Below are 13,572 nucleotides of genomic sequence, written 5' to 3'. Positions count from 1 at the left end.
TTAGTGGCTGTCAGAATTTGTTAGGGAGGGAAAAGATGAGGTCAGAGTTAGTGAGTGAGTGGGAGTATAAATTGGGTAGGGAAAGAGAGGGGGTGGAAGAATTTTATAAGGAGTAATTAGTAGTGGGAGAGCACTGGGTCTCTCGAATACGCAACTTATCTTTCACGTTGCTTTCAATCAAACCCCATTACCTTGTGGGCAGACCTTCTGGTGTACTTGTTTGTTGTTGCTGTTTTGCTGTGTAATATTGATTTTCACTTTTGAGTGCAGGGAGTCCATTACATAATGCTATTGAGGTCCTAGGTTCAAGCCTCTTCTTGAGCATATGAGTCTATGAGGAAATTATCCCCACTTCATAGCCCAACCCCTCCCCCCTTCTCGTAAACCAGGGTCTACTTCAACCTACTGGGAAGCATGTGATAGGCCTAGCTCTGTAAGGGACCCCATCACTTTGCTTTCCTCCCAGAAAACAACAATCAACCAAGACTCTACTCCAAATTTCTTTGTCTTCTGTTTATTACAATCAAAGATATCTATTTAGAAGGCCATTAGTAGTCCTGCATTGTGGAGTTTTATTGTTTAGGGGAATTACAATTTGAGCCTGTTTTCTGTCCAGCAAGGTAGAAAATGCAGTACTTTCAGTCTTTCTAAATTGTTGCAGCCTTTATCTATTCACATTATTTGGCTCTCGGCCTCCTAAAAAATCGAATACAATCCCCTTGCTAAGAAAACATTTCTGCTTGTGTTGGTGAAACTGGGCAATGAAGCATTTGGGATGCGTTTGATTCCAATTTAACCCTATTCAAGTACTTGAAAAGTCAAGAACAGCACAATGAGAATCTCTCTTTAGTAACATATATGTTACACATGTATGAAGAGAAGTGTAATCGTAAATGAATCCCTAATGAAGCTCTAGCTTATAATATGAAAAGCTGGGCTGAAATGTAGCAAATCTGGATCAGTAGAAGAATAAGTGGTACGTGTTTTTGGTGGGGCGAGAGTTGAACGGCTTCATTGCTGCTTTGACTTGCATTGACACATTCCACCTAGGCCCTTTGTGCTACTTTGCGAAATTCATCTGCCTTTATGGGTCCAATCGTCTTGTCTCATGACCAGATTGCAAGTTCTCCGTCATCAAAAGTGCTCTATAATTGAGAACATTCACAGTATCAACCATGTTTTCAGTTTCCATTGTGAGTTTTGGTCATAGCAATACTACTTTTGCATAAGAATCCACCCTGGTAACAGTAAATATGTATTTTCAATTACTCAAAAACAATGACACGATTATTCTTCTACCTTCAAGACAAGCCTATCTATGAATAAAAGGCTTTTTTTACAAAATTTGATGTGTGCGAAGTCCTTGTGAATCTGAATCATTCAGAAAAATACTAAAAAATGATAGGGAATGTGAGCTTTGGTTAAATTTTAAATTCATTACGCAATTTAATAAAAAAAACTTTCTCTGAGACCAATAACTTACTAATTGGAAAGTAAAATACTCCCTCCGTCCCAAAATATAGTTCCCATTTCCCTTTTTTCACGGTAATTTATGCAAGTAGAATATAAGAGGGATATTAAAGATTTTTTGTTTATTTATATAAATATGGTATGTGAAAAGATGATTTTAGGAGAGAATGGAGAATAATTGGTGAAAGAGTATTAATTGTAACATTTTGGTTGAATAAACAAAGGAAAAAATAAAATTTAAGAACCAAATAAATGACGGTACAAGGTAATTCTAGAGAAATTACGGAACATTGTGGAACTAAATATGGAAATGAGAACTATATCTTGCGGCACCCAAAATGGAAATGGGAACTATATTTTGGGACGGAGGGAGTAGTAGATTTAAGAGTGTCGGAAAGACTTTATGCTTTTGATCCACAATGGATAACAATTTGAAAACAAAAATGTTTCTTTCAACTCTAAAGGTGTCAACATAAGATAGTGAGAGTCTCCCGATAAAAACATATTCTCTTGCTAATTAAATAGTGGTTACCAAGAAAATATAGCCCAAATGAACATTTTAATCTTGGCCCTGGATTTCTTTGTGAAATTCTGGGATGGAATTTTAAGAAAGAGGATTATAAAAAGTAAAAAGGGCATGTGGTAGATCCATGGCGCATGGGCATAAGCACAAGCTTTGCGTAAGAATGGTCTGCCTTGATGCTGCTTCTAGTTCAGATACAATGGCATGCCACGGTACACGAGATGTGTGCCTACTTTTTTCCCGCGATGCAGATATTTAATCAACCTGGATGCCAGTTGCCTCACAAATTCAAGGTTACAAGCACTTCATAGGAAAATGTACCTTTAAAAACGAAGACCAAAGAGAGTCAAAGTAGCCATTGATAGTGCTTTTTAACCTGTTATGTTATGATTTACTCTGATTTTCATGAATAATTTGAGGGGCATTGCAAACAAGGACTCTATCACATCTTGATGCACCAAGACACATTGCACAAGTGTATGTACAAATGTGACTTAGTTGCGCCTAAGGCACTGAGACAAAAGGCTCAAATTATGACCATCTTGTAACGGAATATGTGGTAGCACAAGATAGAATAGAGAGTGCAAGAGAAATAGAGAGGAAAGATAGAGTTTTTGATAGATATTAAAGGAAAGTTTCAGACTAAGAAAGCATTGGAGTGGCTTTCACACTCCCACAACCAGAGATTTCTAATACAATTTTCATAACCTGCTTATTCTACTACTTCACTAGTAATTATACTACTTGATTGTACTATTCTCTCTCTACTAGATCTTTTTCTCTCTTTCATACATGCTCCTAATGGTACTATTCTTCCGCCTTGGTGAGGTGTCCCTTTGAGCTTTCAACAGCAGTCACTCTCTCCTAAGAATTCCCCAATTATTGGATCTTCTAGGAGGCTGCCCAGGTGTCCTCTTGCGCCTGACATACTTGACTTTAATTGGGGGCCTCTCACTATTTTCTGTTACTTACCTGCCTCCCAAAGTCTCACCTTGTCCTCAAAGGTGAAAAGTGGGGAACTGTTATTTGACAACTTCAACTTCCTTGCATGTGGCTTCCTCTGGTAGGTTCTTCCATTGTATCAATACCTCCCTGGGGTTGGTGCCACGGACTCTGAAGGGCCTCAGGCTCAGTATGCAGCTCCATGTCAACTGTCAGTTCAGGGGGAAGGTCAACCTCAGTAGGAAAGGACCTTTGGATGCGCTTGAGTAGAGATACATGAAAAACCTGGTGGATCTTGGCTTGTGCAGGTAACTCCAGTTTGTAAGTTACACTTCCTACCTTCGGTATTATCTGGAATGGCCCATAGAATTGGGGAGCAAGCTTCTCAAAGCGTCTTCTAGCCAAGGATTATTGTCGGCAGGGCTGCAGCTTCAAAAGTACCCATTCTCCTACATGGAATTCCTCTTCTGTCCTCCTGAGGTCTGCCCATTTCTTCTGCCTCTGTTCTGCTCTTATGAGATCAAGCTTCAATTCCCCCAGCATAGCATCACGAAGCTGCAACTGTTCATCCAATGAGTCCATTGGATTACTCAACCAGACAACTATTTTTCCCATTGGCATGGATGCCCATATAACACTGCATATATGTCTCCAAACTCTTGTTAACTATCTTCATTTGCCCGTTTGAGGGTGGTAGGTTTTTGATCTATTCAATTGAGTGCCATGTAGTCGAAATAATTCCCTCCAAAAAATACTTAGGAACACCTTGTTCCAATCCGACACAATCAAGGTTGGGAACCCATGTAACCTCATCACTTCCTTGACAAATTCTTTGGCCACTGTGATGGCGGTAAACGGGTGTTTGAGCCCAATGAAATTCGCATAGTCGGTCCACCACAACAAGCACTAAGTTGTAAGTTGTAGCCATGTGAGAAGGGGAGCCCTTCTATGAAATCCATGGAGATTTCATCCCACACTTGGCTGGAATTTTGAGCGGCTACAACAACCTAGCTGGTATTCAACGCCTTTTGTTGTTGCCATATAGAGCAGTTTTGAATGTATTTTGCCACCTCTTTTCGCATGCCAACCCAATGTCACTGTGTTGCGAGCCGAAGGTAGGTCTTTTGTAGGAGAGCCTTAGTGATTGCAGAAGAAGCTGGAACAAGGACTTGTCCTTTGTACAACACCTTTTCTCCCACTAGCGTGAAACCCGGGTGTGAGTGCCCTTCCATGATCTCCTTTCTTAGGCGTTGAATGAGAGTATCCTTTGGAGTTCTTTTATGAGATACCACAAATACTCTCCACATTACCCAACTCACTTTATGTTCACTTGCGAGTCAAAGCATCCGCCACTTTGTTGGATGCTCCCAGGTTGTATTTAATATCAAATTCAAACCCCAAAAGTTTACTTAGCCACTTTTGATATTCTTCCCCTACTACCCGTTGCTCCATGAGGAACTTTAGGCTCTTTTGGTCGGTTCGAATCAGAAATTTCTTTCGTGTCAAATAGTATCACCATTTTTTAACAACAAATACAATTGCCATTAATTCTTTTTCGTAAAATCAACTTCATCCTTGCCCTTACTCCCAATACATGAAGAAGGCAATTGGGGGTTAATTTTGTAACAACACTATCCTAGCCCGTGACCAGATGCGTCGGTCTCCCGCACAAATGGTTGTTGGAAGTTTGGCATAGCCAAAATAAGGCTGTTGTCATGGCCCTTTTCAGCTCGTTAAAGGCCACACAGGCTTCCTCCCCCAATCAAAAGCATTTCTCCTGAGTTGGGCGGTTAAGGGCAATGCCATTTTCACATAGTTGGCGACAAACATGCGATAATACCCCGTGAGTCCAAGGAACCCTCAAAACCCCTAAAGGTTTTTTGGTTGGGTCTAATCGAGCATGCTTCTCACCTTGTCCCAATCCGTAGCTACATCCTTGGCCGAGATCACATGGCCTAGGTATGCTACTTGAGTTTTCCCAGCTCACACTTCCCCTCATTGGCATAAAGTTCATGGTTTGCCAGAAGTTGCAACACCATCCCTAAGTGTTCAATGTGGGTTTTCTCATCTTGGCTATACACAAGGATATTGTCAAAAAAGACTAACACAAATTTACGAAGGAAAGGTTTAAATACCTCGTTCATGAGTGCTTGAAATGTAGAGGGGGGGATACTAAGCCGAAAAGGCATGATGAGGAACTCGTAATGGCCTTCATGGGTTCAAAAAGCCGTCTTTGAGATGTCCTCCCTCACCCGCATTTTATGATTTCCTGATTTCAAGTCTAATTCAGAAAAAATCCTCAACCCATGTAGCTTATCCAACAACTCTTCAATTACAGGAATGGGAACAGTAGCTCGATTTAGGGCCCGATAATCTACGCAAAGCCTCCACAACCCGTCCTCCTTCTTAACCAACAAAACTGGGCTTGAAAAGGGGCTGATAGAAAGTCGAATTATATTGACCATGAGCATGTCTTGAATCAGCCTTTTTATTTCATCTTTTTGGTTTTGTGGGTGTCTATATGGTTGCACTGAAATGGGATCTTGGCCCTACTTCAGTGTGATGGCGTGTTCTCTGCCCTTTTTGGATGGCAAAATGAAAAAAAAAACCTCCGCATAATGGGAGAATATTGGTGCCAAGAATTCTGGAACCTCCATTCCTGCCTGCTGTCGTGCTAATATCCCTTCTTATAAGTGATTGAGCTCGACGAAATAAACCCCGCCTTCAATCTGTAAAGTCTGGATCATAGCTCGTAGGGAGATTTATGACCGTTCCAACGAAGGATCTCCTTGCCAAGTCACCATTCTTTCACCCTCCTTGAACCTCATCAACTGAAGTTTCCAATTTCTCTCCACCGTGGTTAGAAAACCAGTGCACCCCGAAAATGATGTCGGAGTTCCCAAGCTGAATTGGTAAAAAATCCTCACACCCCTCACCTCTTGGACCTCAATTTTGACCCCTTTGTACTCTTTTATGCCCTAGATGGCTTCCCCCGTCGCCTACAGAAACTCCGTCGCCTATAGAAACTCCGAACCCCCAAGCTCACTGAAATACCCAATCTTTCCACTGCTGTCAAGGACACGAAATTGTGTGTCGTTCTGGGATCTACCATCATCACTACTTTGTGGCCCTTCAAAACTACGACCAGCTTCATGGTCTGTGGATTCAAAATTCCTTCCATCAAGTTCAAGGAGATTTCGGTTGGAATCGGGGGGGGGGGGTTCTCTTCGAAGTCCTCCGCTGCGGTCTCTTTCCTGTCTACTTCCTTTTCCTCTTGCATCACTAGAACGCTCATCTCCTTGCTCCTGCATCGGTGGCCTGCCGCCCATTTGTCATCGCAATGGAAGCACAACCCTCTCTCTCGTTCAAATGACAGCTCCTTGTCCGTCAATCTTTGTATTTCTCTAGTGCCTTGGGTGGGTGTTAGGAAATTTTGTGGGTTTTGTGTTTTAGGTGGGTTCGGGTTAGGTTGGGCTTCCTTTTTTTCCAAAGGATGGGTTATAGTAGTTGGATTGGGCTTTGAAAGAGGCTATGGAAACATTTGGGTTCTTTCCCATGGTCAAATATTTTCCCTTGGACCTATTCTTTTGTTTGGCCTCAATTTGACCTGCTACGTCCATAGCATGATCAAGAATGATAGGGTACATCACTCTCATCTCATCTTTAATTTCATCACTCAATCCATTGATAAAGGTCCCATGGCAATATCATCCACAGAAGCGGCGAGTTTGATGATGCTTCGACAGTAGTCCACCAGTGACTCCTTTTCTTTTCCGGCAACCCACAAGTTCGTTGTCTCAACATTAGAGATTTCAACTCCTCTCACCTTCTTATCGGCTTCCTTCAGTGTTTCCACCGATACCAAAGGAGTGCATCCTCGTCCATTTCAACTACCGCCGCTTCCAGGCTTTCCTCCTCGGGTAGCCCATAGAACTTAAAGTATCTTTCCGCCCTTAAGATCTAGCCGTCGGGGTTACTTCCTTCAAAGATGGGCATATCAAGCTTTTGATACTTCCAGTTACCCCTTCCCCGCCGGAGTAGTACCCATCTTCCCCATCAGTCCTTGATCGCCTCACCATTGCGCCCACTCCGCGCATAAATCCTCTCCCCTTGGTTCCCTCCTGAACCCTGATCTTCGAGGTTTTTGGAAGTCAGGCTCTTCTTCATGGTTTCGTTCTCCTTCCAGATGAAGCAGGGAAACCCTGATCTCTCAATGGAGTTTTGCATCTCCTGGTGGAACTTTGTTTCCCCCTCTTGAACAGTTGCAACCAAAGCTGCGTGGTTCTCCCTTCTGCGAGTGATTCTTCCCTCTAGTCTCACTAAGAGGGCGTCCAAATCACAAAGAAGTTTGGGGAAGGGTAAGGTGCATCTTTTCTATGGCGACGCTTACCGCTGCAGCCACCTTTGTGGAGATGTTGCTGCGAATGGCAACGTACTGCTCTTCTAGCTGCTCGACTCTTTTGCTTGTGGTGGGTGCCATGATTGGGCTCTGATACCACTGTAATGGAATATGTGGTAGCACAAGATAGAATAGAGAGGAAAATAGAGTTTTTGATAGATATTAAAGGAAAGTTTCCCAGACTAAGAAAGCATTTGAGTGGCCTTCTACTACACTATTTATACTACTGGATTGTACTATTCTCTCTCTTCCATAGACCCTCCTATTTAAGTTAATTCCTTTTAATGTTCTTTTAGAAACGTGAAAATTGTGAATCTTAGCATTGTTGAGATAATATGGGAATAGGATGCGCATTATGGAATCCAGAAGCTTAGTCTATTTATAAAATCTGAAATCATGGTGGCTATAGTCGACTATAAAAATAAATGATAAATCCCGGAAAAATGCCTCTCTCCTTTTGCATTGGCTCAAGGCTAGTCGGGTTTCCTATTTTGCTTCAATCTGCATGATGCCTTCTACTTTGTGTCAACAATGGTCCTTATGTCCCTTTATTTTCTTTGTATCTAATTCACTGAAAAATATAAAATTGTTAGATTGGTGAATGAAGGCGATTGTGAAGATCCAGTGTAGAAAGATATCTTCAAGATCACTCACATGTTATAAACAATTGGAGCTCTGTAACTTGAGCTTTAGGGTTCTTAGTTTACTAAATGTATTCACGGTCTGGCTTCTGGTTTTTTATCAAGCTAAATGTTTCTAATTTACAGTTTGATGTCATGTGAAGGACTGGATAGTTTCTGCCATATTGGCTTATGTCTTTCCACTGCTCTACTTGTTGTGCAAATGCTTTCTTAACTGTTCCATCTCAATCAACAGGCCCGTCAGAGTCATAGACGGATTCGTGTTGTGCGTATAGAGACAACAACAGATAGCCAACGAATTGTGGGGCTCCTGATTCCAAATGCAGCTGTTGAAGTTGTACTTGAAGGTAAATTTTGCACCTTGTCACCAATGTGTTGAACCCCTTCCCTCTCCACTAGATCAATTAGATGGATCATCACCTCAATCACTGGACTTACAATTCTCTTATATCTATTAGACGAGAATGCTTGTATACGAAAGTGATTGTGGCTAAGAGTAATGCAAATAAATGATAAATCCCGGAATTAAACTCATGTCATATCGTGAGAGTGGTATATTAGTTCTTGTGGGTGGTATGAATTGTGTGTCATTGCTTTGTGAGACTAAGTGTCAAGGAGTGTGCTTTCACCTAGGTGCACCAATGGGCTCCCAAATGCACACGGCAATGACTTCAGACCCTGAAAGTGTTTCAATTTAATCTACACTGTTTGACTTTAACGCTTGCCAATGCAGAACTTTGACCATTAATATCTTTAATTATTTATAAGTAAAAATTATAATAAGTTGATATTTATAAAATATATGTGGAGACGAATAGTGTCAAAGTATAAAGTGTTTAGATTAAAAAGAAATGGAGGTAGAACTATATTACCAGACTACGTGCACTGGATATTCCCACTTTATCTTGTCTTTAAAATGCCTTTCCTTCTCTTCCCAATTTTCTTTTGACGTCATTTTTATCCTTTACCTTCTCTTTATTCCATTTTGTATTCTAACTTTGCCAAAACTATATGTCTGTAGTCTTATCCATTTTGAATTCTCTCTTAGCGCCTGCAAGATCGACTTTCTTGACTACCAATCTCTGCTGTTTTTCTTTCCCTTAAAGGTCTCTTCAGCTTAGATAACATGGAGAAAGGTTTTAAAGCTCTATATATTATTTTTTAAAGTCACTCCATCACCTGCTTTTCTTTTTGCATATTTACTTCCGAAGGGAACTAGTTTAGTCATTGACGGCTAGCATATAGTTTATACTTTCTTTTGGATGAAAAGTTTGTGTACTTCATTTCTTAATTTTACAATATAACTTTGAAAACTTTACATCAATGGTTGCTATACATAAAGAACCATTATTACCTGTTTCGGGGTACAAGAATGGGTATGGGAATACAATTCGCTATGTAGTTTTGTTAAATTAGCCCAAAAGTATAACACTTGAATTTACCAATTAGCGTTTTCGGCTCGCAGTTCATGGGGGTTGAATAGAGTAGGTTGACGTACTTTATAACTTGTTTTGCTTAAGTGCCTTGTGCTAAGACTCCGCCTCTGTGCACATTTGGTTAAGCATCAAGGCTAAATATTTTACTTGAAAGTGTTTTCCTAAAATACACGGAGTGTCTTAAAAGACCTACTTTTAGGGCTCAAATAGATGGTACATTTGCAAGCAAGCCTAGCATGAACACGGTATATTGTTTGACTCGTTTATGTTTGTCAAGAACTAAGTAAGATACTCCCTCCAGTTTTTTATTGGTTTACCCACTTTCGTGTTTTGGTTTGTCATTTAGAGTATTAGGTTATCCACTACTTTTTTAATTTCTATTTTTTGTTTATGGAATGGTCCTACCAATTTTACAATATTATCTTTAATATAACTTTTTCTCATTCTACTTCTCTTGGTCTAATGTATACTCTCTTTCCTTCCATGACTCACATACCTATTTCTCCTAAAATTATGTGCTCAAAGAAGTGGGTAAATTAATAAAAACCGGTGGGAGTACTATGCTAATATTAATAATTATTTGTGGGAATCAATACACCGTTCGGTTAATATATGCTTGAAAAGTAGTTAAATCAGGCGGAAATATTATAGCTACACTATTTTCTTTTACTAATTGTAGATTCATATTTTACATTCTTACTGATGAACTGCAGATTTGGCATGGGTTCAAGAAATTGATGACTAATGCATACCTAGCAAGCTATTGTCCTCCATCCCGCGACAGAACATTTCCTGTCAGCAGAACCGTGGGTAGCCAGAAATTCACATTGTGATGTACGTCGTGAAAAATATTCAGGAGTTGTATATAGATGCGCCAATTTTTAGTCAAATCTGTATTATCATTTTTCAACGCATGCTGTGCGATCTCATCATTCTTGTAAAGCTTCGGTGTAATTATAGAGCACAGAACGCTGGCCTCACTGATGAACTAGGCTCAGTGATTTTGGCTTCTGATTATCAATGATATAGTAAGCTTCTTCAAGCAGTTACATTTCATAAGCAGGAGTTACAGCTTTCTTTCAATCATTTTAAAATTATATCACCACCTCTCGTAGTTTGAGATTCTTGGGTCTAAATCTAATCCGCATTAATTTTTTTATTTATTGTGATTTTTTAATGTTGTTTTTAATTTGGAGGTTTTGTGCAAGTCGGGCCAATACCCTGAGTAGGATGAGCAATTGCAGTGGGTTTCAAAAACTATAAGGGTCCAATTAATGTGTTGATTACCCAAAATAAACATTGAAAAATTCTCACGTGTAAAACTTACCGACCACAATTCACCCTTTCCTAATTCCCATTTTCCATTAATAACTCCACCTCTTCAGTTCTTTCGGTTCTCCATAAAAAATTAATGGCTCCAAAAATCATTAATGGTCCCTCCAAAATCTATTAATGCTGTTGTAATGTCCTGTTTTTAAGAGCGTTTATTAAATGCTTATTATATTCATTAAGGTAATTATGTTTCGAAAATTCTTATGTTATTTGAGTTGGAGTATGAATTATATTGTTGTATTTGTAATCTATTTATAATTAATTTTATGAAATTATTATTATTATTAAGGTATATTATGGATTATAAGCATAATTAGTTGCGGATTATGCCCAAAATGGAAACCAAAACCAAAATCATCTTTGTCGGTTATTTTGCAAAATAACAAAGCCAGTCTACACTTCCCATTTTCCTTGGTCGGCCAATTGAAGATAAAACTCAAAAACCCCAACCAAAACCCTTTCTATCACTCCGGATGAAACCAAAAAATCCAAAACCCCTTACTTCTCTCTTTCCTCTTGCGCGACGGTGTTGATGTTGCAGGTCGACCACGATGTCGCTTGGCCTAGCTCTTCGTCGCTGCTCGTTCTTGCCTATCAGAGCCACGACGCAGCTGTGCAGACTTTTCTTTTCCCTCTGCTCGCACCGTTGCTGCGCTGGTTGCTATTGCGTCCAATTGAGGGCGCCCCGATCTGTTTTTTATCCATATGTGAAATGGCCAGTTCCTACAAATCCTAGTTCTATTAGGATTGGTGTTTTTCCTAGTTCTAGTAGGAATGATACTCTTAAAATCCTAACCTAGTAGGATTAAAACTCCTAGTTATGTTAGAAAACTTTGTATTTTAGTTGCTTTATCATTCTTTAATTTAGGTGTTTGAGTGATAAAGAAATCCTATTATGTTTAGGAGTCTAATTCCTTTGTCATTGAGTCTTGTTAGGAGTCTAAGTTAGCTAGGATATGTTTATAATTATCCTAGGCGTGGCTATACTTATCTTAGGAGTGTGAAGCTTAAGTTAAGGTTAGATAGGAGTCTTATGGTTGATCTTCTTAGTTGTTGTTTATGTTATTAGTGTCAGTGTGTGTTAGGACTTTAATGTGTGGTAGGATTTGTTATGTTAGGCGTGTAGTATCTATATTGCACGAATCATATTAAAAAAAAAGAAGAGTTGTGGTTTTGCTTTTGATTAAAGAACGTCAAGTGCATGTTTGCATTGATTATTGGTTGTCGTACCAAGAACACATAAATCGTGATTTTTGTGCATCTCCTAATCGAGGTTAGGTAGAGATAATCTAGTTCCCGAGGCAACATATATAGCCTATCCCTATAAAGTTTCAATCTTTAAGTGTTTTTATATTGTTTTTATTTTGAAGCTTCCGCAATCACATCAGTTTTCCCCTTCCCTGCTCGCTGTTATTGATTGCTGGAGGTTGGTCGTGCAACCCTTGTTGATGGTTCGCGTTATCTCTCTCTCCTTCACTGCTGCTCTCGCCGCCGCGCGTTGCAGCCGTTGTTGATGTTGTTGGTGGTGGTCTTCGATGGGGGTCACCGGTATTCTCTTCCTCCCTTCTTGTTGTTGTGCGTTGTTGGTAGTTCTTGTTCTATTGTTGTTCTTGAATTGTTGTTGATGCTGTTATGTTGTTGATCCTGATGGTCGTTGTTATACTGTTGTTGTTGGGGTTGTTGTGGTGTAGTTGTTGCGTCACTGCCATTGGATGGTTGTTGTTTTGTTGTAGTGGTTACTGTTGTATTAATGTTTCTGTTGGTATTACTATTGTTGTTGATTCGACGTCATCGTTGTGATGCGTTGTTGCTAGTTGTAGTTAGTAAATACGTAGGAGTAGTTTGTAGTTGATTGGCGAGTTTAGTTAGTGTTTGTTTGTTTTTGGAAAAGAGTTATGTTTTATGAATTCTTATGTGAGTTAGTATAATTTATTAGTATTTGTTACAAATATTAAGATGTTTGATGTGTGAATTTGCTAAATTAGTTTCTCATTTTTTTAATTTAGCTTCTTAGCTAAGTTGAGTTAGTTTCGTTCAATAAGTTAGTTTTATGATTTTAAGATACGTAGAATCAGTTTACAAAACTTAGGATTATAAGTTTGGAATTATGGTTGTAAAGGATTTCTATACTGAGAATTGGTTATTGATTATCATTATAATTGTGAGGTGATTCTGGGAGGATGATTTTGGACTGAAGTATCATTCAGAATTATGAAGGAGGTTGTGTTGTTGGAATTGGATTGCAGTTCCGGTAACTTTTATGTTCAGTAAAATCATTTACTTGTGCCCATGTGTGCGTGGATTTCTTTATTCTGTTTTTGATATATAAGTTCGTACTATGGCCATAATTATGAATGTGTTGATTGTGAAAACATTGTTCGATAATATGAATACGCAACTGTTTTGCCGGCTTAGTTTATGAACTGAATTTAGAAACTAGGTAAGGTATGAGTGGATGATGGTTACTCTTTTGACCTGATACGGTCGGCTACGCTCCATAACGAACCTTGGGGGTAGTATTCCTGGGCTCCATAACGAACCTTGGAGGCAGCTATTACATAGTGTTAGACTTGTAAATATTTTGCTATACCCACAACAGGTTCTTTAAATAGAGACTTGTGCAATAACAATGCCTTGATCAAAATATCGCGAACTTGAGCTTCGCTCCCGGACCTGCAAAAAGGGACTCACCCTGGAGCTTTGGGTGGTATTTCTCCCTCCGAAGCTTAAGTCAGGTATCAGGAGTAGTAAAGAAAACTTTTAGAGAGGGAAAGTAGAGAGAGAGAGAATTATGACAGAGTAACAGTACACTGCTCTGAAAAAGTACCT

The 13,572-nt window shown here is 39.5% G+C and overlaps 1 protein-coding gene across 1 annotated transcript in view; it reads left to right on the top strand.

Annotated features, from left to right (window-relative positions):
• The window catches only part of LOC104887121 (protein FORGETTER 1), a 46,273-nt gene extending 35,803 nt beyond the window's left edge, over positions 1–10,470 (top strand). The window contains exons 31-32 of the mRNA XM_010671715.4: positions 8,211–8,322; positions 10,125–10,470. Coding sequence (XP_010670017.2) covers positions 8,211–8,322; positions 10,125–10,156 — 144 coding nt within the window. The 3' untranslated portion in view covers positions 10,157–10,470. The remainder of the gene's footprint in view (positions 1–8,210; positions 8,323–10,124) is intronic.
• The last annotated feature ends 3,102 nt before the right edge of the window (positions 10,471–13,572 follow it).

Source organism: Beta vulgaris, chromosome 2 (genome assembly GCF_026745355.1).
Source record: "Beta vulgaris subsp. vulgaris cultivar EL10 chromosome 2, EL10.2, whole genome shotgun sequence".
NCBI lineage: Eukaryota > Viridiplantae > Streptophyta > Magnoliopsida > Caryophyllales > Amaranthaceae > Beta > Beta vulgaris.
The sequence above is the reverse complement of the archived record's forward strand: the minus strand, read 5'-3'. Positions and strand labels throughout refer to the sequence as shown.